The sequence below is a fragment of the Seriola dumerili genome, unplaced genomic scaffold (genome assembly GCF_002260705.1).
Source record: "Seriola dumerili isolate Sdu_G_001 unplaced genomic scaffold, Sdu_1.0 BDQW01000674.1, whole genome shotgun sequence".
NCBI lineage: Eukaryota > Metazoa > Chordata > Actinopteri > Carangiformes > Carangidae > Seriola > Seriola dumerili.
This window is the reverse complement of record NW_019174929.1, coordinates 701,123-728,964: the sequence shown is the minus strand read 5'-3', so window position 1 is coordinate 728,964 and position 27,842 is coordinate 701,123. Positions and strand designations below refer to the sequence as shown.

At 40.5% G+C, this 27,842-nt stretch overlaps 3 protein-coding genes across 4 annotated transcripts in view; all 3 read left to right on the top strand.

Annotated features, from left to right (window-relative positions):
* The first annotated feature begins 50 nt into the window (after positions 1 to 50).
* On the top strand, positions 51 to 18,451 carry scube2 (signal peptide, CUB domain and EGF like domain containing 2). Of its 2 annotated transcripts, XM_022765332.1 has the most exons (23): positions 51 to 154; positions 646 to 762; positions 1,146 to 1,271; positions 1,655 to 1,789; positions 2,718 to 2,843; positions 2,962 to 3,078; positions 4,185 to 4,274; positions 4,954 to 5,070; positions 5,204 to 5,326; positions 5,729 to 5,845; positions 6,019 to 6,141; positions 6,477 to 6,593; positions 7,785 to 7,878; positions 8,034 to 8,140; positions 8,769 to 8,936; positions 9,320 to 9,526; positions 13,726 to 13,896; positions 15,478 to 15,645; positions 16,212 to 16,373; positions 16,520 to 16,717; positions 16,870 to 17,022; positions 17,140 to 17,219; positions 17,450 to 18,451. In XM_022765332.1, exons 1-23 carry the CDS (start codon positions 67 to 69, stop codon positions 17,594 to 17,596), a joined length of 3,051 nt encoding a protein of 1,016 aa, XP_022621053.1. In that variant the 5' UTR covers positions 51 to 66; the 3' UTR covers positions 17,597 to 18,451. The 2 variants fall into 2 exon arrangements, with proteins under 2 accessions (XP_022621053.1, XP_022621052.1); XM_022765331.1 differs by lacking the exons at positions 6,477 to 6,593; positions 7,785 to 7,878; positions 8,034 to 8,140; positions 8,769 to 8,936.
* A 1,094-nt stretch (positions 18,452 to 19,545) lies between these two features.
* tmem9b (TMEM9 domain family member B) lies at positions 19,546 to 25,294 on the top strand. The gene is made up of 5 exons (XM_022765333.1): positions 19,546 to 19,780; positions 20,917 to 21,008; positions 21,111 to 21,219; positions 21,452 to 21,586; positions 23,891 to 25,294. Exons 1-5 carry the CDS (start codon positions 19,709 to 19,711, stop codon positions 24,044 to 24,046), a joined length of 564 nt encoding a protein of 187 aa, XP_022621054.1. The 5' UTR covers positions 19,546 to 19,708; the 3' UTR covers positions 24,047 to 25,294.
* A 773-nt stretch (positions 25,295 to 26,067) lies between these two features.
* st5 (suppression of tumorigenicity 5) overlaps positions 26,068 to 27,842 on the top strand; it is a 45,553-nt gene continuing 43,778 nt past the window's right edge. The window contains exon 1 of the mRNA XM_022765354.1: positions 26,068 to 26,200. The gene's annotated coding sequence lies outside the window, so the exon portion shown is untranslated. The remainder of the gene's footprint in view (positions 26,201 to 27,842) is intronic.

The window sequence follows — 27,842 nt, the reverse complement described above, 5'->3', positions numbered from 1 at the left end:
GCTCGGTCACGACTTCAGTGCGTACGCGTCCTTTTGAGAAGACCTCTAAACTTGGATCATATCACCATGGGAGCTATTTGGGCCGCAAGGGACTTTTGTTTGTTTTTGCTCTTGTTAAATAGTCGCCAAAGCACAGCGCTTCCAGAGATTCGAGGTGGGACTGTAGTGAGTGTGTGTGCATGATGTGTGTGTCTGTGTTGTGTTTTCCTGTCGCGGAGAGTGCTACTTTACGCACGCTTTGAGGAGTGCGCTCTTGTTGTGTCCCCAATGGTGACTTTTAAATTTTCCTTAAGTTTCATAGCATGTAGCTGTGGAAAATGACTGTTGCTCTGGGAATTTATGTGCTCCCTAAACACATGAGTTTTTGGCACACACGTTTTATTTTATATGTAACTTATTAACTTTCAGGTTAGTTTTTCAGTTAATTTTTCAATTTGCCTCCCGTAGGCTACTATTATTATTATAGGGAGGTAAATGTTTTAGTGTTTATTAGTTATATATGAGTTTTCTCGCTTGTCTCTTTTTTGTATATTCTCACAAATCATAACAAACTTAAGTGCCTGTTTGGTAAATGTCATGCTATCTGATTTAATAGCGTATTTGAATTGTAATCATGATCTTTAAGACCTGTATGGCTTTCTGCAGATCCATGTGCAGAGGGAAGTGATGGCTGTCACATTGATGCTATTTGTCAGACTACCCAAGGCTCATACAAGTGCACGTGTAAAGCAGGCTTTAAAGGAGATGGAAAACACTGCGAAGGTAATGTGTTTCCTCTTTGTTGAGTTGTTTGATTCACTTTCATATTTGCTAACCAATTACATCTGAGTGGGATCACAGAGTTTGGATGTTTAGGCACATATTTTAATGCAGGGTGGAATTTGTATAGGTTATATGTTTGTAATATTAACAACATGTTTGTGATTACAACATCACAACACTATTTAATCTGCTGTGGCATCACTTGTGAGTTACTACAGGAGCATTCATTGTGATATCTGTACCCATTTATTCTTCCCATAGGTCTTTCGAATATACTCCACACATCTTCTGATTGCACTCAAATCTTTGTTGTCAACAAGCATCTTGCATTTTAACTTTTGATCAGTAGGTGAACATTTATTTGTGTGGTGTTTACTTCTCAGACACTGATGAATGCGACTTGGAGTACAATGGTGGCTGTGTACATGAGTGCAACAATATACCAGGCAATTATCGCTGCACTTGTTATGACGGATTCAATTTGGCGCATGACGGACATAACTGCCTAGGTAAGGTCAGCTAAAGACCACCAAGTCAATAATCTTTTGTGATAGACAGAGAGCTGGACTCATCAGCTCTGATGGTGAGGAGTTCATGTTTGTGCGGGCTGGATGTGAAGTTTCTCACACTCGCTCAGACTCACTTTTCTTGAGCCCTCTCTGTTAAACTTTTAAAGATGTAGCTTAATACAAACAGTTTTGGTTTTGTTCATATTTGATCAATATTTATGACTAAGAGTTGATTTGAAAAAGCCTTAATTACATTTGCAATGTTTGTAAACACTGGACAAAACAGACGAATTAAAAGATAATTTCTGAAAATTCTAGTGGACATAACAAATACTTTTCCAGTTAACGCTGTTAACTAATGCGATCACTCCACTGTCCCGTAGATGTGGATGAATGCAAGTTCAACAATGGTGGGTGCCAACACACTTGTGTCAACACCATGGGCAGCTATGAGTGCCGCTGCAAAGAGGGCTTCTTCCTCAGCGACAACCAGCACACATGCATCCACCGCTCTGTGGGTGAGTGTACAACATGCACACTTATTCTGTAAACAGGAGCCACATCTGCATCCGTGAACTTGACAATGCAGATGTGCAGCACCTGAAGGACAATTCACAGTTACTGAAGATATTCTGTGGCGCTCTCAACAAATTTTAACACGGCTTAAAATTTCTGGAGGAAGAGAAAATTCTAACAGTGTCTAATTCATTTATAGAAAAGGGTTTTGAGTTTGTATTATTTGTGTTTGCGGATGTTTGTATGTGCTAATTGTATTAAGCTGTGAAAAAAGACAGAGAATTATCTAGCAAATTCTCCAATATTCACATACAAATCTAAGACTGACAGCACAATGAGGGGTGACAGGTTCAAGCTGGATCCCGTCACTGAGCTTTTATCCGCAGCAGCAACATGCTGTGGGAAAAGGATCTCTGAGTCCCAGAGAACAAAATAAGTTAATAACTGCAACACTCGGGTCTATGTGGTCCGTGTCACAGATTTGTCTGAAGTGCCTTTGTTTTGTCTTCTTGATTGAAGTCAACTTAAATGCAAGCACTTTCCACTCCATCGGGTCTTGACAACCCTTTTAAATCCTGTGGACCTATCCACTCAGCTGTGACCTATCTATATAAATGGCTCTTCATAATCTCATTTTTCAGCTGGAAGCATTAGTGAGTATGTAGTAGACACTAGAGGAGTTTGCAGAGCTTTGTTTTCAGAGAATAAACTTTTGAACAACTTTAGCTCTGCTCAGAGAACTTTCTTTTCCTCCCTAGAAGTGCTAAAAATAACGCAGTGGTCGATGTTTTTGAATTGTGTGAGGCGTGAGAACAATCAGTGTCTTTGAGGATGCCAGACTAATCTCTCACTATGTGTGCCTTTGTGTGTAGCCGGTCAGTCACTGTAGGAGAGTTTCATTGTGTACCTCTCTCCCTCATTCTGTCCCAGAGGGCCTCAACTGTATGAATAAGGAGCACGGCTGCGCCCACATCTGCAAAGAGACACCCAAAGGAGGTGTGGCCTGCGAGTGTCGTCCAGGGTTCGAGCTAGCCAGGAACCAGAGAGGCTGCATCTGTACGTGCTCGACGGCACGAAGCTGCCTTCACACTACACACCTATATACAGGCATTCAGTTGGCTTCAAATGTTGCACTGATAATCTGGCTCATGCTCGCGTGTTGTTGACCCTGCAGTGACTTGTAACCATGGCAACGGAGGCTGCCAGCACACCTGCGAGGACACGGAGAACGGCCCCATATGCAGGTGTCACGTCAGGTACACCCTGCAACCTGACAAGAGGTCGTGTGTAGGTAAGCACACTGTCTGCAGAATCAGTTGCTGCTTAACACACGTGACGTTAAAGCGTGTCAGACATCTCACTGAGCATCCTGTGCAGCCATTCATTGTTCAAACTGACACAACATTATCGCAAATTTTAAGGAGGTAGCAAAAATGTCAGATTGAATTTTTTCAAATGATGCACAAAACATCTGGAACATTTCAGTTCGATGTAATGATGCAACCACAAAAAAAAACAAAAAACATGGCGTCTCAGGAGAACGTGAAAATAGTAGTTTCTCAACTTAGGGTTCCACTTAACAGCTCTTTCAACATCTCACCACATCTCACGGTCTTCCTCGCTGAATGGGGTTGTGAGCAAGACGAGATGTGGTTGAAAGCTGTGGAGAAAGTTGGTGAGTGGACCATACATCGGTGTTAGCTGGTTGTTTTTACATAAATATAAACAGAATGGGGATGACCAAGGTGTGATTCATGTTTTGGATTCTTGTTTTTTTTTTTATAACAAATGTTTATTAAATGTCTTTGAGTGTAATTTCTGTACAGAATATAACAAAACAAGGAGTGCACATTCCAGGAGCAGCTTACACTACGGACTGGACTTTGGTTCTTAAGTAATGTAGAGGCTATCTAGATGAATGAATGAAAACACAGTAACTGGAAACATATCTCTCTGTCAGTTCTCCTTGTTAGGCAGTGTGCATTTTTCCACACAATGGTTATGAAGGATAAGGATCAGCCGTCAGATATTGGGTAATATCTCTCCCTCCCTCCCAGCAGCAGTGTGTGTGAGGTCCAGCCATATCAGTGCGACGTTGTCTCCAGATTCACTTTAGTGATCTGCCGTGTTATCTGACGCACGCCAAGCCACTACAAGCTGAATATCTCAAGTGTAAACATGCATCTGGTTACTAAAAGGTGGCCAACACAAACACCCAGAGCTGAAGTCAATAGGAAAGTCACGGTGCTAGTGTTATTTGGTAAATGCAATGATTTTGTGAACCAATGCATTCTCCATTTAAGACCCGTTTTGTGTGTGTGTGTGTGTGTGTGTGTGTGTGTGTGTGTGTGTGTGTGTGTGTGTGTGTGTGTGTGTGTGTGTGTGTGTGTGTCACAGAACGAGATGAAGCCACCACCGAGTCTTCCGACCACAACGCCACATCCTTCACTGAGGTGGACAAACGGGTCAAACGAAGACTGCTTATGGGTAAAGATCACACCGTCTGCATTGAGAGGCCAACAGCTCGAGTCTGTGTTTTACCTGACGGCGTGTTGAGCTGCCAGGAACCACTCAGGGGTGCTAAACAGGAGAGAGGAGTAATGTCTAGTAAACCGATGCATTCCTCAGTCTTTTGAGCAAACTGTGAAATGACTACGCACTCGGTTTCTCACCCTCAGTTTCCACCCTGAAAAATATGCATTTGTGACAGTGTGGTACATTTCACGTTTTCCTTCCATTTGGGAAGGGCAGAGTGTGAATCTTTTCTTGTATAGTTAGTATTTATCAGCTGTGTGATTCTGGGTCACTCCATACATGTAAAACATTGAATCTTTGGCATTTTACTAATTACACGGCTAGCAGGCCAGCTCTGGCAGTCGTGTCCTGTGTTATAATTAATACACATTATTAGGTTGAGCCTATATGTCAACATGTACCTAATCTGTGTGTTTGTACTGTTCACTTCATTTCAAAGAAGTTCAGTCAATAATTCAAAATCTGTAAGAAGAAACAGTATATCTTCAGTATTACATCAACTCTGCCGTCCTGGTGTTTTTTAGAGTACAATGTTCAGTCGATCAAAGTTCTGACATTGAGGAATAACGCAACGTTTTTCACAAGGAAGAAGGTCATTCACATACATTCATGCTGCGTGTTGTCATTTCAGAGACCTGCGCGGTGAACAATGGGGGGTGTGACTGCACCTGTAAAGACACATCCACAGGCGTGCGCTGCAGCTGCCCCATCGGCTTCACACTGCAGCCGGATGGAAAAACATGCAAAGGTCAGATTGCCTGTCCACAAAAAAAGTCCTCCACAGAGAGAAGCATGAGACTCATGGTACTGCCATTCAGCTCAATGCATTTGTATGGGAAGTCTTGCTAAAGTGTTGTCAGGATATCGCCTGTTTCCCACAGATATTGATGAGTGTGAGCTTCACAACGGCGGTTGCGATCACTTCTGCAGGAACACCATCGGCAGCTTCGAGTGCAACTGCAGAAAAGGCTTCAAGCTGCTGACGGATGAACGTTCTTGTCAAGGTAGAAATGACCCCTGTCTCCTCCTGTCTGTTCTCCTCAAACACAGAGTGCTACATCATGACATAAGGAGATGTTTCTGACATCCGCTGCCTCTATGTTCATCCGCTCTTTGATTCCATTATTTTTTTAAATGCCTAGTCTCATATTCATATTTTTTGACCAAATAGAAATAGACCTGATGCAGTTACATTTAAGACCTCTCAATGAACCACTACCGTCTTTCTACCTGTAATTACTATCAAAAGCCATTGGACTTTTACAAGACGTAGCACCCTGCACACGTCACATTTTACTGAGTTCAGGATCAAATGCCAATGTGTGTCTCTGAGTGGGAAATCCCTCCTGATGAAGATTGCAACTGACTGCCCTGCTATTATGTCATCTGTCTTATTCTGATTACAGATATAGATGAGTGTTTTTTTGAGCGGACATGTGATCACACGTGTGTGAACTCCCCCGGTGGTTTTCAGTGTCTGTGCAACAAAGGCTACACCATGTATGGACTGGCCCACTGCGGAGGTGAGACCAAGTTAGGTGGAGAGAGCTACACATAACAACTTGAGCGTAACACACAAGTGCTCAGTTTAGAGATGCGTCAGGCTAAAAAGCAAACAAATGTGAGCGCTTGCTCATTGATGTGTTGCAAAAATGGACCCTGTAATTATAATAATGGTTTTCCTTTTTCCTCTCAGATATAAATGAATGCAGTGTGAACAATGGCGGTTGTGAACAGGGGTGTGAGAACACCATGGGTGGATTTGAATGCTTTTGCCATTCTGGCTATAAACTACACTGGAACAAAAAGGACTGCATTGGTAAGCTGGTGCCTCTTCCTATATTATAGGCACATCTGTTGAGTGCTGTTGTTCTGTCTCTTTGGAAATTGTATAATGAAAGAGCGTACGACATCCTACGTCTTGGACTCAAACTTGAGGGACAAAAACAGGAGATACTTTGAATTCTGTTTTCTTTTTTCTCTTTAATTCTCTGTCACCTGGTTTTTCTCGTGCTTGAGTAAAACATCCAAAATGCTACGATGCTGTTGGTGCTGTCAGGATGTTTTGTGCCTCATCTTCATGTGCCTCTTCCTCATTGTTACAGTCAAAACTGTTCTTTTTTACCTTGGAGTTTTGTTGTGGTTTCTATCTAGAGGCTGAGGGTTTACCACCTGCAAAACCCCCCTCTAAGCCCACCTTGAACTGTAGTAAGCAGGAGGGAGGGGACCGCTGCTTCCTGACATGCCAGTCCCAAGTTCATATCAGCAGTGGTGAGTTGGCTGAGCCAGATCTCCATGTAGTGTAAAATACCTGTGCCATGATGAGCTCGTGCGATCACAACTTGTTCTTACTGAATTACCAGAAGATGAGTACTGCAGAGGAAATAGTTATTCTTATCATAATGGCATATTGATCACTTCACCTGCTGATCCATCTTCTTTTCAAGTGTTTTCTTCTAATGAACCAAAGCTGACCTGCAGAACTACATAGTACTGGAGTCACTGTCAGTTCTGTTACACACCTGCATATTTTCCTGCTCTTATTATTCATCAAACAGATAAAAAAAAAAAACCATCACTGCTGTGCTCCCACTTTTCTGCAATTTGTCAGAGCTGTAATGAAGTCAGTTTCACTCTTACAATGTTTCAAACAGTAACTTGAAGTCTTTGCAAATTTAAAGATTGAAACTCCCTTTAATTGAGCAACAACTCTAACCTCACTTCATACAGCTATTCTAGATCTAAGGCCTTCCAGGGGTTAAACAGTCGTAATCAGTCCTCCAAAGTTGCTGCTGTGCTGTGGCAACCTAAAATGTAACCTCAAGTTCACAATACTGATTCAAAAACATTTAGCAAAAGCTGGCTGCTGGAAGGCTGTCACTGTGGAGCAGCTGCAGAAAGTGTTGACTATTCCACCAAACCACTAGTAACTAATATCCAGCTTGATAAAAGTTGGTCTAAATTTAAATAAAATTTTATTATTATTATTTTTATAAATTATTTTTTGTGATCGTCATGTCAGTTTGAAACATGGAAAGGGATGAATGGACGTCAAAAGAGCTCCGACAAAGCATGTCAAACAATGAGGCTCCTATACAGTGTATACGGTGAATAATCAGATCAGTGACCTCTATGACACGTTTGAATCAATCAGTTGATATGATATGAAACGCCTCAGTCAAGTGCACTCGTACGTTTCTAGCATCATAAGATACAAACAGCATGGTACAGAAGAGCTCAGGTAGCTCCTGATGCAGCACAGCTAAAGCATGCTAATGGAAACGTAATCAGCCAGTAAATTAAGCTGTTCTAGATCTAGTTGTGTGAACAGTCGTCAGCATCAGTCCATAGAGCGACTTTTCGTGTTCCTACATGCTTCCTGTTTGCTCTCTTATTTGGCTTTTGTGGCGCTAACTTTTGTCTGTGTTGGTCTGTGTGTCACGGCCTCTTGTGTGTTTTCAGGGACGGAGGATTCCTACACGGTGACCTGTGGAATGCCTCTGCCCTGCTTGGCTGACGCACAAAAGAACAACAGTGGCTTGTATTGCTTAGGCAAGTACAAAACATCACAGATTTACATCTATTTTTCCGCTCTGCCACACAAAACTGTAACTCAGGAACAACTTGTTTCCTTGTTTTCACTTGATATATCAGTAGATCAAAATGACAAGGTTTTCTGTCCCTCTGTCCTGCAGGTCCAGAAATGGCCAGTGTTCCACGTATTAAGACCACAGCCACTTTTAAGTCTGGCACTGCGAAGTGCAACTTAAAACGAAGTCAGGAGAAACTCAAGGAGAGCTTAAACTCAGCACGCTCAGGTACAGAGGTTGCCACACAACAAGCCTAACAATGCCTCCAAACACAAGACAGATTACAGATAGACAAGGATTAAAATTACAGCTTCTTCATGTTACTGGTTACAAAACATTTAGGGTTTACCAAGAACTGCCAGCATCTAAAGCCACAATCTTTAGAGGATAAAGCAGACCTGATGGCTGCTTCAAAGTAAAGCAAAAACCAAAGGCAAATGTGAAAGAAATTTGTGGGGAACATGATGTGGTTTTGAGTGTCTTGAATTTCTCAGCACAGCACTTTGACTGGCAGTGACAGGGGAGGATGTAATTAGCCATAGCATGCCTTTCAGTTAGGTCTGACCTAGCCATCAATCAAACGGGGTTCCGATTGTAAGATTATTTTGCTTCTCCAGAGGGTTTTGGCCTGGTGTTTTACATCCCTCACAGCCACTGAAAGAGCACACAATTGTTTCAAATAAAGGGACTTATCACAGTGACATCCCATCCCTTTTTTTCAGCTTCTCAGTCTACATACACAGCAAAATGTGCTCTGTGAATTTCTTTAACAATTGTGCATTTGTGTGTGTTGTATGTGTGTGTCTGCTGGCTGTGGCGTGGTTCTGGGGGGAATGTTTGTCTCCCATGTCCACAGATAGCAGGTTCCTCTTCACTGAAAATGTCCAGTTCAGCTATGTGAGCCTGCGCTGCACCTCGTCCGGACAGCGAACGCGCAGCCGCCACGGCAGGAAAGCTGGCGAGGAGGATGGCTCCTCGATTACAGCTGAGTTTGAGCTGGATGTGAACCTAGAGGAGGTAACAGGTTGGTTGGTCTCCCGGCGCTTCCTGCCTCGCTGCCTGTGACCTTTGCTTCCTGTTCTTGACCTCTTTCTTTCGCCGCTGTCTGTTCGTCACTAAACAAACCAAACTGTTAAAGTATCTCCTGTTTTGACGTGGCTCTGGTGGTGGTGGTGGTGGTGGTGGGCTCTAGGTTTATGGCACAAGGCTATTTTTGTTTTATTTTCGTGGTTTCTTTATGAATGTTGGCCAAGAAGTGTTCCCCCTCTGACTTGTTTGACGTGTTTTTTTTTTGTGAATGCCTTGGTAAGCATGTGGGCATCCAGGCATGAATTCACAGTTTACTTAGTGGTGTGTGGGATGAAACTTTGCACTGGAAACAGTTGTGGTATCAAGTGCTTCTCTCAGCAGAGAGCTGCGACCTGAACTGTGTGCGCCGACGCTCAGAAAAGAGGCTGAGGAAGACCATCAGGACCCTGAGGAAGTCCATCAACCGGGAACAGTTCCACCTCCACTTTGCCGGGTCTGACTACGAGCTATCCAAGAATCCGGACCAGCCGGCAGAGCTGGCAGGACACTGCGTGGGAGGACAGGTGCTGGTGGGCAGGAAATGTGGTGAGTTTGGTTTTTCTGTTTACTTCACCATTCAGCTCACAGAAACCAAGACAAAGTTTGGGACAGTCATCATTCAGCCAGACATCACTTCTTCTTTAGATACTGATGGTTTTCATCTCTAGAGAGTGCAGATCCAACCACTTGTGTTACACCTAACAAGGCAGCCATGGCTGTGAGTGCGCCCTGTGCACACAGCAGACTCATAGTCCTGACTTTAAGTAATTGAAATGGTTCATGCCAGTGAGATATATTTAGACAAGCTGGTTTAATGATTGGATTTGGAGCAGGTGTTGGCCAGATGAGCGCCATATTTGGTTTGCAGACATTCTGTAATGAGCTAGTTGGAAGGGAGAGCGAGCTCGAATGGGAGAACAGAGAGACTGTTGTTGGTTCCTCCGAGCTGTGAGATCTTCCAGCATCTCCTCGGGATAAGAGTGTAACATGAGGGCCGAAGGCAGGTCTCCTGGTAGCCGTCACCTCTCGGTTGGGTTTTATGTACAACTTGTGATGGAGAAAATGTTCACTGCATTCGACCGCACGCTGTCAGTGTTAGCGGGCTGAAGGCTGGCATGTGTTTTCTCTGGTCCGTGCGCCCCTAATTTCGGGCCTCACAGTAAGTTTGCTGCCTGCCGCACGCCCTCTTGATATCAGTGAGAGGAAACTGGTGCCTTTCTTCTGTTGAGATGTCTAAATATTTGTACAAACGGTGTGCGCTTTGTTCGGTATGTGCACGTCTACCACCAACGGTCGAGACGTTTGGACCCAGATCTAAACTTCACACAACTCTTCAAGTATGTTTAAGATTTCAATTTTCCCCTTTTGAACCACTGAGGAATATGATAACCAATCCAAGTGTTTTTGTTTTTTGTACTCTAACTAGAAACGAAAACTTGCTGTCCTGTAGTTTCTCGAGATAACATTTGTAGAGAGAAAATCATCAGCTTTACATTGTGTATATCTCCCTGTAACACCATATTTTGTGGCCTCCACATTAACATCAGAGTTGTTGCTGATGTTGAGCCGCGCTGACAGGATTTTAACCTAATCTGCGCCTGTGCATTATTTCTATCTTTCAGTAACACAGGTCTTAAGTGTCTTGATTCCTTAACTCCCCCGCTACGGTTTCTGGTCAACATTAAGCAGTCTATTGGCCATGGCAGGGGTGTAGACATGTAATTTGGGAGAGGAGAGGAGGGGTGGGGTGGGGTGGGTGGGTGGGTGGGTGGGGGGGGCCTGAAAAGGCATTCTTCCTAACTCCAAGCTCTTAAAAGGAGGCTATATTTTCCCCTCCTCCCCCAACTCCCGCTCTGGCTTAGTTCGGAGCACAGTTTAGTCCTTTTCAGTTTGCCCACTCCATTGAAAACCCCATTTGGGGCTTGTTCTCACTGCCTCAGAGGGACAACAACACCGCCTCCTGCGCATTTGGAGAAAATATACTTTCACCTTTGTGCACTTTTCTCCATTGATTCTGTGATGTGTTTGAGTTGATGGTTGCATGAGTTTTTATTCCAGGACATCTCTGTTTGAATAAATTGTATATATATGATTATATTATTGATATAGTTCATTCATTATATACATATTTTGTTCTTCATTTGTTTATTTGTGCTGTTGTTAATCTTCTTACTCAACATAGTCAGCAAGTGACTGCATCAGGATACACATTTATATAAAACATAAAAAAAAAAAGAGCGCACAGCATCAGTAAAGAACCAGATGCTGAGATGCTATGTACGGTGCACGTCCACGCGTTCATGTCTGTTTGACCGTTGTAGTCAACTTGTTTGCATGTTTGTTTTAACATTGAAGATGTTTAGGAAGTGCTGTTGATTCAAGCTGGCAGTTTGAGTGCTGTGTCCCCCCCTGCCCCCCAGCTGGGGCCACTTTGCATGACCCCCAGCCACTAAACTGCTAAAGAGAATTGACTTCAGCCACACCATGGGAATCAATTAGCATCAGCTGTTTGGGCCTCCGCTTGATGGGCGCGAGCAGCGATTGGGCCAAGCAGAATGGGGGGATTCAGAAACCTGACCCCTTTTATTGGGTTCAGCTTCTAACCACTGTGATACCGTAGTGTTTTCCTATGTCATCAAGTAGGCAAAGACTGAGGACTTGAATAGAGGTGAAAGGTCTTTTAAACCTCTTTGGGGCCATCAATTCGAGGACTCTATAGAACCGTTCTTTGCATTTGAAAGGCTTCAAGGTTTTTTTCTCTTTCACTCTCACTCTCTCTCCTCTCTCACTGCTTCCCTCTGTCAAATAAAAGCTGTTAGAGGACAATGCAAAGATGGCTCCTCGTGGTCTTTCAGAATAAACAATAGGCTTCAAAAAATGAACTGCTCTTGAGAGAATTACATTTTCTTTCTTTAGAGGAAAATCTAACAATTTGCGGAACCACATATAATGGATCTACGTTAACGCTTTTGTGTGTTGAGCTTTTGGAGATAGTGGTTTCTCTGCTTACAGACAGCTTAAAGGCAACAACTCAGGCACATTTTGTGCTAAAGGCCCATGATTTAATTGATTTATTCTTGTGTGAGATCAGCTTCAGTTTTCAAGTCAAGTTCTGAAGACCATCACACAGACGCAGTAATTCCCAAATTAATTACAGGCATCACTCTGAATGGGAGGAACCAAAGCAAAACACTGCTTTAGTCCCTTTAATCAAGCCTTTGCACTTTGGTGAGATAAAAGGGTAATTATCTCTTTGATTTGCTTCTATGTTTGCTTTTAAAAGAGGTGAGGGTGCTTATGGTGGTATTAAAAGTTCCTCCCTGATGCACAGCCATGTTGTATAAAGTATTAGGATGTGTCAGAAGCAGGGCACAAAGGCAGCTGTGGAGAGGGCTGTTGCTCTTTTCTCTCATTGAGTTTGTATGGCTGTAAGCATTTGAACAGGTTAATGGTGGGGCTTTGTGTACATGTGTGTCCCTCTAGAGTCTAGTTTGTTTTGAATGTGCAAACTAAGAAATTAGGAGTTAGGAGTAATGAGCAAAACTCTTTATTATAGTATCAAGCCTTACACTGTTTTGTGTCAAGAATCAGACTTGACTTGCACAAAATGACAAAGGCATTGACAGAGGTAACTAATAAACATACTCTTATAAGTTCTATGTGTCTTTAAGGACCCTATAAAGTGAATAAGGGATATGAACATTACAGTATTTTATGGAAATTGGATAAGTGACCTGTTTCTATTAAGTTCAATAGCTACATTAATTCAGTTCAGTCATAACTTTAAGCCAGTATGGAAGATCTACATAAATTTGCCCCCTGCCTCACACAATTGATATTTCTCAATTTTGATATATGCTTATATTAATATACAGCTTCACCAAACACACTAGGAACACAACAATCGATGTGACCTAGTACATCATGGCCAATGATGCTCGTAATGTTCATTAAAGCTCTCAAAACTGTCAGCTGGTAGATAATTTGATCAGAATCAGTTCATTTCTTTGATGTGCTAAAGGTGGTGAGTAGTTAACTGGCTGCTCTTCAGTGTGTTTATCCATTTCAAGTATGTACATGGTCCCATTTGATTACACTTAAGAGGCAGCTGATGAAGTCTGGGTTCCTTTAATGGTCTTGTCATGCAATTGAGCTGCTGTATTTATAGTGTAAACCTACAGTGTGGTTACAACTGTTTGATTATGTGTAGCCACAGGGCGTGCTGCTATATTTGTTGATTCATGTCTGCATTTTACACTGTCTATCTCCGCGCTTATGGTTTTTGTAGTCGAGCGCTACGTGACACTGATCTTTCTGCTAAATTGATGTAAATTACATGTTCAGACACATCAGTCTGTTTTGAGGGTCTTAAGTATTTGCGTTTAGTTTCTGAAGAAAATCTTTGATTTCACCGTCCTTGAAGAATTGAATTTGTTTCAGCTTGATTCCATATCACAGTTTTCTTTTTGAGAGAATAATATAAGTATTTAGAAACGTGACACACCACAGCACTAAGACAAATATATCAACACTCAGATATGACAAACTACCACAATCTTGACAATTACCGAGAGAAGCATTGCAAGCTGAATTTAAAATTTGCTCTGTGTAAGCTCAGGAATGCACCTGTGTGTGTGTGTGTGTGTGTGTGTGTGTGTGTGTGTGTGTAAGAGTCCTACTAAAAATAAATAACTGAAGTAATAATCTTTATTCTATCTTGTTGTCATTCCCCTGTTGTGTGTTAGTGAGCTGCAGTGTTGGGACTTACTACAACGGGGATCAGGGAAGGTGTGTGTTGTGTCCAGCTGGGACGTATCAGGACGAGGAGGGACAGATGTCTTGTGAGGTCTGTCCTGGACCTGAAGGAAGAGAAGTCTCCAAGGTGGTTGGAGCTCGAAACATGTCAGAGTGTGGAGGTAATTCACTGTGTTCAGCAGACAAAATGAACACATGAACAATATTGCCATGAATTTTATAGTATAATTAAACTGGTTTTTCTTTATCTATATTATTAATTTGTAAAACGTACTGTAGCTCAGGTCACCAGGCATTTTAACGTCCTGACTGAAAGTGTACTCACTAATATTTGAATCAAGACATTGCTTTAATATAGACTACACAAAGCTCCCGTATTGTGAAAATAACAGAGTACACTTCCCAGCCCTTAAAAAATACTAAAATACAATATACAAGCAGCGATGTGGGGGCCAAGCAGCCCAGCAGGCCAGAGTTGCCTTGGAAACATTATGTTATTATGTCAAGGGTATGATTGTAAGCACTCACAGCAGGTTTCATGTCAGTTGATAAAAGATTGGCTGAGATATGACTTGATTTCTTGTTTGACTTCTTGCACCTTTTCCGTCAATTTCGACTGGCTGTGACAGAAGAACACTTTCAAAAATCTAAAATTGGTCATCCGCGCCAATTTTAGATTCAAGATTGGACAAAAGTTTGTCCGAGGGTATAGAAAAAAAACAATTTACAATTTAAATGTACATAAACTCCAATAGTGCAGAAAAACAAAAATGACACAAGGAATCTAATGGTACCCCATTTTTGAAAATCAGGCATACGGTTCAAAAGTTACATGCATGAACGCACCTCCAACTTTGACCTGTTGGTGGCGCTAGAGTGCTTGAAGCACAGACATTGAACTTGGTGAAAAGCATCATGGGAGTGTCCCAAATCAGTGTGCCGAATTTCAGAACTTTTTACCATACGGTTCTAGGGGCTGCCAGACTCCCATGGCAGAAGAAGAAAAAGAAGCTGAGGAAGAGGTGGAAACACAATAGGTGCCTACAGAGCTTTGCGGCTTGGCCCCCAATAAACAATGATACAAAAAAAAATTGAAAATGCATAAACCAAAGAGAAACATAATATAACAAAAAGCAGGAAAAGCAATAAAGGCCCAAAATGTAAATAACTGCTTTGTGTATATGAACCACACAGGAAGCAATTGTGCCTTGATACGGATCTCTCCCAGGCAGATGTTCTGCTTTGTGTAAAGCCAAAGAGGCTCAAGCTCAGATTTTAAAGATGTATTTGAATTCAGAAGGTGGACTCGGCTGAATAAAAGCTAAAGGAGCCACCATGTTTTGGTCTCCTCCTGTGCTGTTATCGCAGTCACTTTGGGGCTGAATCCTTGATCCCATCTCCTCTGACAGACTAAACAAGAAGAGCTATCAGCAGACTCCCACTGGCACCTAGTTTGTATTAGTCACCCGGGAGTGTTTGAGAGGTGGTTCACTTGGAGACGGCATCATTACATTAACATTTGCTTGAGCTTTGCCACAGGCTCTTACCTTAATGGAAGGGCAGAGTATTTTCTTTTTTTTTTAAATTTCACATGTACCACATTTTAAAAAAAAGTTTTAAAATGAAACTAATCCAAGTGGTGCAGTTAGGAGAGCTTTGTAAGAGATTAAAAATGGTCAAAACCTTTGCTGTGTCTCACAGTTCACAGTCTGACTTTTAACCAAATGTTTGTGTGTGTTCAGGTCAGTGTTCCCCAGGTCAGTACTCTCATGACGGCTTCATCCCCTGCCTGCCCTGTCCATTGGGAACGTACCAGCCAGAGGTGGGCCGCACCTCCTGCTTCCCTTGTGGAGGGAACCTGGTCACCAAGCGCAGTGGTGCTGTTACTTTTCAGGAGTGTGAGACCAAAGGTGTGAAAGTTATCTGTGTTAATGTTGTTGTGGGGTTAAAAACCTAATAACCCAATTTAGTTTTGTTTTGTTTTTCATGTTTTTTACATAAATGAAGGGATTAGATGTTTCTTTTGGAACTCAGAAAGTTTATGAAAATCTGTCTACTTATTAGATAAAGTGAAACATTGGTAGTTGTTTTTTTGTTTGTACTCATTCTTCACTGCACATCACAATAGTATCATGTGGTGCTGAGTCAATGGAGTTCTTTTGGATGCTGACAGGAGCTCTGCTGCCCTCTGCAGCTGTTGTTTCATCTGTACATTACAATCAGTTTAAATCTACACACCCAGTCAGTCTTTCAGGAAATAAGGGGAAACATTTTGGTTTTAGTTTGATAAAAATGCATTTTTATGTATAATCTAATTGGTTTTGAAAATGTTTTCTGAACACTGCACGGCAGAAGATTTTTAAACCCACTGAGTAGTATGTAATCTTTCAACTGATCTAAAATCATTAAAAACACCCATTTTAGAGAAGTATTATATTAATAACAGCCCCCCTATCACTATCCTTGGATCCTGCAGTCCAGTGCTCTCCAGGACATTACTACAACACCAGCACACACCGCTGCATCCGCTGTCCAATGGGCACATATCAAGGGGAGTTTGGCCAGAACTACTGTGTGGCCTGTCCTGGAAATACCACCACCGACTTTGATGGCTCAACTAACATCATGCAATGCAAAAGTATGTATGTCTGTACACAGCAATACCTCTGAAACATGTACACAAAATTAAATAATGCAGCAGTTTGGGATTCATTTCCATATAATTCATCTTGCTGCACCAAGAAGAAAAACAAACGTATTTGTCACATCTGTGTCACTTCACAGACCGACGATGTGGAGGAGAGCTGGGAGATTTTACTGGTTACATCGAGTCCCCCAACTACCCGGGGAACTATCCAGCCAATATTGAATGCACTTGGACCATCAACCCACCACCCAAACGCCGGATCCTTATTGTTGTCCCAGAAATCTACCTGCCTATTGAGGATGAGTGCGGAGACTACTTAGTAATGAGAAAAAGCTGTGAGTTTTAACTTGCTGTAACTTTAATCTTTTGTTTTTTTTTGTTTTTTTTTTTTTGGGGGGGGGGGGGGGGTACAGCAAATATATTACAGCATTAAAGTTGTAAGCCCATTATAGATGCCATCCTGTGTGCTGATATCTTTACTTAACAGCTCTGTCCAACTCTGTGACAACCTACGAGACTTGTCAAACGTACGAACGTCCCATCGCTTTCACGTCCCGCTCCAAGAGGCTTTGGATCCAGTTTAGGTCCAACGAGGGAAACAGCGGGAAAGGCTTCCAGGTCCCATATGTGACATATGATGGTAAGAGAAATATGATGTTTAGTCCTGTAGATGTGATGTTGCAGCCTCTGTTTGTTCCACAAATGTGATTAGAGTTGTCACACTAATGAGTTGTTCATGGACTTAAATTTGTTTCAGAGGACTACCAAGAATTAATAGAAGACATAGTCAGAGATGGAAGATTATATGCTTCAGAGAATCACCAGGAAATTCTCAAGGTATCTATATTTTACACCTGTGCCCCAACTGAGTTAATAATATTGATTATTTGGATCAGTACTTCCCTTCACTCCTTGGTTTGTGTATCTTTAAATCCTGTACTTGGATCCAGTGAGCATGTAGCGCCCTCTTTTGGAGACATGTAGAAATACAGGCTGCTGCTGTTAGTTTGTCTCTTCTTCTATTGCATGCCTTTGCTCTCCATTAATACAATACATTTTCTCCCCAGGACAAGAAGCTCATGAAGGCGTTGTTTGACGTGCTGGCTCACCCACAGAACTTCTTCAACTATACAGCTCAAGAATCAAGAGAAATGTTCCCTAAATCCTTCATCCGCTTCCTGCGTTCCAAAGTCCTGAGATTCCTTCGCCCTTAAGAAGGATTCCCACAGGGTTTCTGGATTTTTCTTGATAAACTTAGAGTAGATACTGGCCACAGTATCTGTTTTTTCCACTGACCTCTGTAAGAGTATTCTGTAGTAACCTGTTGGAGTGATACTAGAGTGGACCACACACTTGATAAAACTGATCCTGAGGGGGAAGTGGACAAGTCAAGCAAGTGAACTTTTAACTGGAGCTTTAAGGGGGAGAATATGACCAGTGAAGTGGTACAGAGCGTAGATTTTCATGGGCATCATCAGAAAGGAATCACAATCCCTTTGTTTGGAAATTTGGAAATGTGTTTAATTACCAACAGAAGATTTGTAACGACTTTATACCCTCCTTTAGATTTTAAAGTTACCATCTCAGGATTTAAATCCAAACTACAAGTCTGTGTTTTTCAATAATGCTAAACTGTACATGCCAACATTATGAGACTTTTGCTAATAGCATTATGATATTAAAAAAACAAAACAATACGGTAGCTAAACAGATGTACACTGTCAGTGATACTGTATCTAGTTTTAACATAGGCTACTTTCACAGGTAGAGATGAGTTGTTGACAGAAATACTGCTAAATGTCAGAAACAAATATAGCACAAATGTTTTCTTGGGAAAATTAGCACTACTAAAGAAGTAGTGGCACCACAAAAGCAATTATTCTGATGAATCTTTTGTATATGATGTAAAAAGTTTTAGGTGAAACGCTATTGTAATGTAGCAACTACATACATTTTGACAGTATAGCGTTGCTGCAATTGCTGGCAGCCCATGTATTTGATATTCCATGGTGTCTGAATGAATGCTACTGTCCTGAAAAACCTTCACTTTCCAAAAAAAAAAAAAAAAATGACAGTGGATTTTACGCATTTATGAGACATCAGCTGCTTCAGCAAAATGACACCAGTATGCATCAGTACATTTTGTATTATGAACTAGCAACCAAAGACAACCACTCACTTCTCGAATGAGGTGATTTGAGAAACTGAATGATATAAGGTCAGAGTCCATGAAGAGAATTTAAAACTCCTGTAAAATAGAATCGAGCTATTCACCTGTCTTAGATGATACATGTATGTATATTGTTTATGGTTTTGTACATCTAATATGCTGTAAATAAAGATAGGAAACATATTTTGTGTTAGTATTCTCCTGCCTCACAGAACTTTTTCATTGTTTAAGTTATAGTTCATTCACATATTCACACACACACACACACACACACACACACACACACACACACACACACAAACTTTAAATATACTTGTCAGCAAGATAGTATACACAATGCTCCATTCTCTTATTTAGGTACATTTAGATGGATTATTTAGGTACAACCAATTTCATACTTAACAATGAATGTATTTTATGTTCATGTTTTTTTTATATATGAATATGAAAAGTAACATCTGTCAGATAAATGGAGTAAAAACTGCAATTTTTCCTTGTGAAATGTAGTGAAGTAGAAGTATAAAGAAGGATCAAATTGAGTAAGGTACTTGAGTAAATGTACTTACTTTCCACCACTTCTTATGTATAACAACATGATAATACTTATTATATATCTTATGTATTGTCATCTACTCTCCCTATCCAACGCTGTTATACCACCACATTAAACTGCTGCTCCTCTTGGTGCCCACGGACCACAGTTTGACCACATCAATAATGTCGAACCAAGGGGAGCGTTTGTTTTAAACTTAAGGTATTCACCTGGTCACCAACAAGGGCGGAGTATAGAGCTGCTTGTATGAGTTGTCCAAAGTCTTCTCAGAATTCATTCAAACTAACCGATTAAATGTTGAATAATAGATTGGAATCCGAAATTAAACACCACTCAATTGGTTATATCTAACGTTGTCCAACATTTCACCGCTCATTTACGTCAGTAACCGAAGATAATCGGTGTGGTCCCGTGCACGGAACCGACCGCCATCTCCGGAAACTACAAGTCAGCTGCTAGGAAGCTGAGGGTGTTTATCCCTGAATTAGCTGGATGGCTAACGTTGTTAGTTGGTAGGGTTTACTGTACACTGCTGGGGTTGTTTTTATGAAACATCAGGGCGGCTTTTCTTTGGGGACTGAAAATCTGTGACAGGCCGTGAAGATGAAGACTATGTTTGTTATCGAGGCTTTCTCTTTGGCTTGTTTTGTGCTGTTAAGCCAAGTGACAGCCAAGGTAAGGCTAATGTTAGCTAGGCTAGCTAGCGTTACATTGAGAGAAAATGGTGTTAGTAGACTGAAATATCTTCTCTGTAAATCCTCCTAAAGGATTAATTATCTCTCGAGTCTGGGCAGCTAAGTGTATTAATAGCAATGTTAAACTAACTAATGACATCCTGAGTTTGGGACACCTGTAAATAAAGGCAGGTGTTGCTAACGCTGCGAATTATGAGTTTTAGCTTACGAGTTTCAGTAAAAGCGAAATATTAAAGTTATAACTAAGCCCGTGAAAGCTGAAGTTATTAAAGGGTTGTTGTGTAGGAATGTGAAAATTTTTGCTCTGTGTACCTAATGAATTGCCAACTGTGTGTATACTGTATAGGGTAGCCAGTATTATCTTAAACCAGTCAGTATGCTTTATTGGTGCAGTGTGACATAGCAAACACAAAAAGGTGACATGGATTTGATAGACATGCACGAGAACAACAAGACAAAGCCGATGGCAACCGTGGTACAATACGGTTGACATATCAAAACAAAGGTTACTACCGGTGGTGGAACAAGTACTCGGATCTTCTACATAAGTAAAAGTAGCAATACCACAGTGTAGGTATATTCTGTTATAAGTAAGAGTCAAGCATATAAAAATTTACTCAAATAAAAGTAAAAGTACTCGCACTGGCATGCACAATGGCCCGTTTCAGAATAATGTATGTGATATTGGATTATAATTATTGATGCTTTAGTGTCTACTTCAGTGTTGCAGCTTGTATAACTGGAGCTAATTTTAATTACTTTTTGTATGATGCTGGGTAGCTTCTGAATTTCTTTGATTATATTTTAAATAAATAATCTGATTCTGCAAAGTAACTAAATTATCAAATAAAAGTAGAGGAGTTAAAAAATACAGTAAGTAAATACATATGAATGTGCTACTCAGTGCCTACTACTATGACTAATGATAATAATGATGACAACAAAACAAAGTCAGCAATGTGCTTCATATGATTTAAATTGAGAGAACACAGCAGAATGGGAGAAGGAAAGAGAGGAAATAAAATGAAATGTATAAAAATATAAACTTAATAGCCAGATTAAAATATGTGTGATGTAAGTGTGTATATGATCAAATGTATGATCTCTCTGTTAAAGAATTCTGAAGACATTCGCTGTAAATGCATCTGCCCGCCATACAGAGATATCGCAGGGCAAATCTACAAACAAAATGTTTCTCTCAAAGACTGGTATGTTAATAATGATGCGTCACTACACTTTTCCCTAAATGATATGAGCTGTTTATTTCCTGCTTCCGTCTAGCTTGATAATGTTATTTTCTTGTTTTTCAGTAACTGTCTCCATGTAGTTGAACCCATGCCAGTGGATGGAAAAGATGTGGAAGCCTACTGTTTACGTTGTGAGTGTAAATATGAAGAGAGGAGCTCAGGAACCATTAAGGTGAGTTGACATCATGTGCATGTGTGTGCGCCAGAGAGTGAGGGATTGTTGATTTTCTTTTCACTTGTTTTTTCACTTGTCTAAATAATAATTATATTATTATAATAATTTTTCAATAATTAGAAAATAGAGAAAAACAACCAGTCCTCATATTTGACTCACGTGTTTTCTATGTTTCGATTGTGCATGTCGAAGGAAGCCATGCTAACCAATAATCACTGCATATCTTTAGTTTACCATCATAATGTACCTCTCCATTCTGGGCCTGCTGCTGCTCTACATGGTCTACCTGACTCTCCTGGAGCCCATGTTGAAGAGACGTCTGTTTGGACACTCACAACTTATCCAAAGCGATGATGATGTTGGGGTATGTTTTCCTCATAATCATACGGCATTGCAACTTGAAAGTATATACAGAAGATTATACAATAATAAAAATAAAAGATAATGATAATAAAAACAAAGTTACAAGTTCTGCTTAACAACAAAAAGGGAATTCAATTCTGCCCCACCCTTTTACACAGAACACGAGTTACTCTGAACTCTCTCATGTCATAAGAATTTTTATGTGTGTGTAAATGACCTCCATTTGCACAAAATGTCATGTGGGATTCACCATTTGTGGGTAAATTTTAACAAGGTTATGTGTCCCTGCAATAATTTCAAACCCCTGTGTGTGTGTGTGTAGGTGAATTTGTGCTGTGCTATAAATACTTCCTAATGTCCAAACTACTCATCAAATATAACTATAATTTCTCAGTTATCATTATTTGAAATAGGAAATAAACAGGGAAACGTCAAATGACATTAGTTTATGTAAGCAGTCCCATTTGAACAGATGCTTCGGGCAATACTGTGTGGTAGGATCTACTCAAAACACAGGGAGTGGTGTATAGTCTTTGAAAATGCTTTCTCACTCCATATCAGATTTTTATGTTATGGGAGGTTTCAACTGGAGAATCCATTAGTGACCACAATCACAGACAAAAGCCTGCAGCAGGGAAGATCTCAAACAAGTACATTGTGCAGGCACATGCTTTTTGTACTAATATCCTTCTGAAACATGAAAATGGAAGTTTGTTTGAGAGGTTAAGGGACTAGAAGACACCTGGTTAATGCAGCTAGATTTCTCCTGGAAAACTGGTTATTGTAGGAACATGGGACCTGAGAGAAGCAAAGTGTGGCTGTGCCAGGAGTGCAGCAGTATGAGATCACTACTTGAGGATTTGTGTCAGTGTAACAAAAGTCCTTATTAAAGTAAACTTAACAGTAAAACTTAATGTCTTCATAGGCTACAACACTAGTCTTTTTATAAAATGTGTTCAAGCAGTAAAAACTTCTCACTCTCTGCTCACTTTGTCATCAGTTCAAAATGTGTAGTATCACTAGAGTTTTTTCAGAAAATATTAAATGTGCCAGTACTGGTTCATATGAGGTTGCAAATAGGAAAGGAAACTAATTACTGACCAACTTAAAGGAAACTGAGGTTGCTGGAATTGCAGCACATACAAACACACTCTGATTTCTTGCCTCAACCTATTTTCCATTCCTAATTATTTAATATAAAAAAGCACCATTAAAGAGTAACAAACCAATTTCATCGTCTTCAGCATGACGCAGTATTCAGATGTATTTAGATATTAAATAAAGGGAAACATTGACTGCCTTTGCCTGAGGGTAGTGGGTGAACTGCAGCTGCCTCGCTGAGTGCTCTGTTTTCACTGGCAGAGTTCAGGCAAGAGGAAATGTAACATGAGAGGGTTCTCTTAAAAAATTTTCTGCTGTATAAAATGTTACTAAGCAGAAGTCAGCACCAGAAGTTTTACAATGGTCAGCATGACAGTGTTCTGGTAAATAAGCTGTTTTTTGTCATTTCCCTATTTATTGCAACACAAAAACAGAATTATGGCATTATCTAATTTATCTCAAAGCCTTGAGAACTAATATTTGTAGCACAGCACCTTGCTCCTGTACTGTAACTTGTACCAAAATAGAGGGAGAGAAATTTGTAAGCAAACCAATAAAACCGGAAGTACAACTGCTACATTAATTACAGAGGAAATGGTGGGCTTGTAATGTTTAGTCAGTCTTTGATACACAGAGGCTGCTCAACTGATAATTCCCGTACAAGAGCAAACTGCTAAGAAAAAAATGTGGGAGTGATCCTCCCAATCCTTTATTGTTCTGACCATTTTTTTTATCATGTGGTTTCCCTGATAATGACTGCAATAACAACTTTATTTATATAGCAAGTTCAAAGATGAGAGTGAAATGCAGCACAACAGCATGAAATGAAAATTTAGCAAACTTAAAAGTATGGCTGCAGTGAAAGGACAGAGAGGCACAGAGTAAGACACTAGGTTTGGATAAGAAAGAAGAATGAATGGAATAAAAAGATAATATCTGTGGTTCTGCTACATTAGTTTTGATCCTTTTTAACTGCCCATCGTGTTATAGCAATGCAATGCTAAATCAGTGGAGCAGTCTTTGAAAGGTGATCATTATTATCCACTATAAAACACAGCATTGTAGAACTGCTACACTGAGGTTATTATACTGTATGCACTCCACTGTTGGATCTTGTATTGAGTCCTCAAAGATTGACATAAGTTTGACCTATAGTATGTCTGAGCTCTTCAGCTCATCATATTTTTCCTTCCTGTGTTTTCAGGACCAGCAGCCTTTTGCCAATGCACACAATGTTTTGTCCCGTTCACACTCTCGACCCAACATGCTGAACAAAGTGGAGCATGCCCAGCAGCGCTGGAGGAGGCAGGTCCAGGAACAGCGGAAGTCTGTATTCGACCGCCATGTTGTTCTCAGTTAAACTGCCCTGTGAGCAAGAGTTACTGGTGAAGCAAAAAAAAGAAAAAAAAAACAAGAAAACACCAACAAAAAAACACTGTGACAGAGCCCTCAATTTATATCACTTTCTTTCTCTCATTTGTGGTGTGTATCTCATCAAGTGTGATGCTTCTGAGGTGAACGTGGTGAAGAAGCCCCTGGCAGATGGGGGAAAAAAAAAAAGAAAAAAAAGCTGGGAACTGTTATGTAGTCTGCAGGCAGCACAAGAGATTACAGTGAATTCAGTTTTTTTTTTTTTTTTTTTGCACAATCTTGAATGAACAGTCTTAAATAGCATTTGCAAATGCAGAATTTACTCTCTGCCCACTGTCTAGTTTGCAGAAGTGCCAAGTCACCAGAGAATTTGCAATGAAAAATCCGACGGTCAACACTAATAAATGCAAGATAAATTTCATTAAATTCTCAAACTGTTTCTGGCCACTGTCAGACGGAGTCCCATCAGTCCAAAGCTGACCAATCTTTCAATTTTACAAGCTAAACTGGCTTTCAGACTAAAACATTCAGATGTTGGTTGGTGCCACTTATCATGGCTGGATAACTGGTCTCCTGGCTGCAGTAATGATCTGTTAGCATGTAGCTGGTGGGTATTTTCCACTCAAAACCTAATATAACTTGGAACTACTGCTCTCACCACGGGAGAAAGGAACTAGTGTAAAATATAGATCCTTCAGCCTTCTTTGAAAATGCATGTTTTATAGTAAATCTTTTATAAATGTGTTTTCAATCCTTTATTCCTACCATTATGTTTAATGTCTGATAACTGGTGTGAAATCCCTCACTTAATGCATTACATTAAATTTGAAGTTTGAAAGTAGTTTCACTGAACCTTGTTACAGAAATTGATGCAATTCCTTGCTGATGTCATAGTAAGCGTAGCTGTGCTATTGATCCTCATCTGTTGAAGACCCTATTGAAGTCAGTGCCCTCTTCAACTGCCTAAACAAATCTAATGTATAGTCTTTTATTTTGTCACTTCTTTGTGCTTGGCCCCAACACCAGTTCCATAATCAAAGTCCCTGTTGTATAACAGGCAGCATTTAATGTGATGGCAGCGTGGTGTTTCTCTGAGCTCAAAGAAGTTTATTTTGTGAATAGTTGGGCTGTGCACATAAGCAGAGTGGATAAATGGTTGGGAGATCTTTGAAAGTGTTCTTAACTATTGTATATGTGATACCTTTAACTTTGAAATAAATTTATGTAATATTTGTGATTCTTGCATTTGCACTTGTTCATGCTTTATATCTGCTGCAGAGAAAACCAGCTACCCGTCTTTCAGTCGGAGGAACTGGAGTTTACAGGGCCTCAAGATCTGGCAAAAATACAGGTGACTTGGGAGCCTTGACTATTTCAGTTTGTAACTACGCCTTTGTGGTGCATATTACCACACAAATTGCCACTCAGACAAACTTCTGGATCCCCAGAGGTCTGGGGTCACAGGACACTTGTTTCAGCTTTGTCCTGTTGGTCATCCAGGCTTGGATGGCACAAATGACTTCTAGCATGCTGATGCCTTTGTGGCTGACTAAATCCCTTTTGATGATTTCTGCTCACTATGTTGGCAACAGTTTTCTGATTTGTAAGAATTTGACACTGGGGAAAAATACTCAGGAGTGACCCGGCTCTGGACTCTCTTTGTCAGTTCAATTTCCTATGCAAACTCTAGTAGCATGTTTTCTATTTAATTTGGGTAACAGTACCTTGAATAACTCCAGCTATTGTAGTCATGACATGCTGCTAATTTTAGCATATTCAGATAAAAATTCTCCAGTTACTTTTATTAAATCAGAAACATCTGGAAACCACTGGGAAACTGCCAGTTAAAGTCATCATTAAAACTGTGACTACATTTATCAGCAAGCCCGTCTGCAAATATTTGATAACCCCAAGCTATCATCTTTTTCATCTAACTTAGTGATTTCCATACAGCTGCGTCATCATTTCCTGTGCAGTCCTCTTTTCCTTTTTTTCTCCTCTCATTTCATGCAGTTATACGGAGGAGGCTATTTTTCCGCAAGAAAAAAAAACTTCAGCTTTTAGTTTGCACAGACAGACAGCGACACGGGCTCTGTTCAAGAATGGATCACTGACCAGACACTGCAACAACAAAGAAAGACAGGTAGGCCTTTTGTTCCCGCTCATTAAATGTTCAGTATGTGGAAAAACTAACGGTTTTCTTTTACCTCTTTAAGTAACTTGCAGTATTTGTAGCATCTTTAGATGGTTGTGCTCATAAGAAAAGAAAAAATACTCTTTGTGTTTCCTAGTCTGCTTTGTTGTTGACAAGATTTACATGACATGATTTATGTTATTCATAGACGCTGACTTTGATCGATGTTGGTAAAATGATTAATCCACTGTTTGATGAGTAGGTGGGAAAAGAAGTTCTTCTCAGCTTTAGTGCTGCATCTGTATTGGTTAGCCTACAGGGGGCGCCTCAGCCTTTGAATTTGATCCATAAGCAATCAATGTCTTTTGCAGCTCTCGTTGTTCATACACTCACCTGCGTTTACTTTTTCCTTCGTGTCGCAACAAGTTTCGCTTCACTTACTTTTTGTGTTTCAGAGACATTTTGGCAACACTGCCTAGCAGACACACACACACACACACACACACACACACACACACACACACACACACACACACACACACACACACACACACACACACACACACAAGGTCTCATGCACATAAACTCCACTGTGTGAAACATTACACCATTACACTACATTCGCCTTCAAGGTTCCCAGAGTCAGTAGTCAGACAGATGTTGTGGCTGCTGTGTGGTGAAAAGCTAAAATGCGACCAGATAAAGGAATGTCCTTGTGTTCAACTTTGTTCCTTGCTGTTCCATGAGCACAGCATGTTGTGAAACCGTTGGCTGCAGCTATTTAAAGAATTTTTTAGAAACAGTAACATGGTGTTTACTTGATTTTGAGTGAACAATGAAACTTTCAAAACATCCCAGTTCAAATGACCCGGTGATTAATATGAGACTGACCAGGTTGATCGCAAATAATTGTGGATTAAAACGAATCAAGACTTTATTATATCACTTTATTGTCCTTTATTAGGTGTTTTTTTTTAATCACTCAGTGAACTGGTGATCGGTAATGGTAACAAAAAAGTTCCCAGTATTAATAACAAAAAAGGACACCCCCATCCTTGTGTACACATACACAGAAGGTAGTCAGTATTGTTTAGTTTTCTGTCTTAAGTGATGTTAGATAGAGGGAGGGATGGATTTCTCTATGGTACATAGACTGAAAAATGGAGTATGCAATAAAAAAAAAACAGAGACAGTCAAAATAGGTTTTAAATATGACTGGGCCTGTGAACTCTTTAAAGTGAATATATGAATAATCAAACAGCTTAGATTCCTGGTTATTCTCCCCGAATAACTATAGAAAAAGACAGTTAATCTTCTTCATTGTTAAAGAGAAGAGGATGTCTTTACCAGAAAAGCTGTGTCTTCCTTGTCAGTGCTGTCAGGCTGTATCTCAGTCCCATGAGCAGAAGTGTTGACTAGACACGTCAGCCTGACTCAGCTTAATCCTGGAGTTTAAGAGCTGCCTCAGGTCTGTTTCAGAAACCCGATATGGTGTTTATTACTGCAATTTTTTTTATTAAAAAGTGGAGCAGATAATTGTGCAATGACTTTGACTATTTTTGCTGTTCTCTTCTCAAATGGGTTCAATATTTCCATGATGCCCTCGAACCTGTGGAATGTGTGGAAGCTGAAAGAAAAGACCTGAGCTCAA

Coding starts and splice junctions, on each gene's coding strand:
- scube2 (XM_022765332.1), top strand. CDS start 67: ATGGGAGCTATTTGGGCCGCAAGGGACTTTTGTTTGTTTTTGCTCTTG. Junction 5,846..6,018: donor TGGACTGGCCCACTGCGGAG/GTGAGACCAAGT, acceptor TTTTCCTCTCAG/ATATAAATGAATGCAGTGTG. Junction 9,527..13,725: donor GCTGGTGGGCAGGAAATGTG/GTGAGTTTGGTT, acceptor GTTGTGTGTTAG/TGAGCTGCAGTGTTGGGACT.
- tmem9b (XM_022765333.1), top strand. CDS start 19,709: ATGAAGACTATGTTTGTTATCGAGGCTTTCTCTTTGGCTTGTTTTGTG. Junction 21,009..21,110: donor AATGTTTCTCTCAAAGACTG/GTATGTTAATAA, acceptor CTTGTTTTTCAG/TAACTGTCTCCATGTAGTTG. Junction 21,220..21,451: donor GGAGCTCAGGAACCATTAAG/GTGAGTTGACAT, acceptor GCATATCTTTAG/TTTACCATCATAATGTACCT.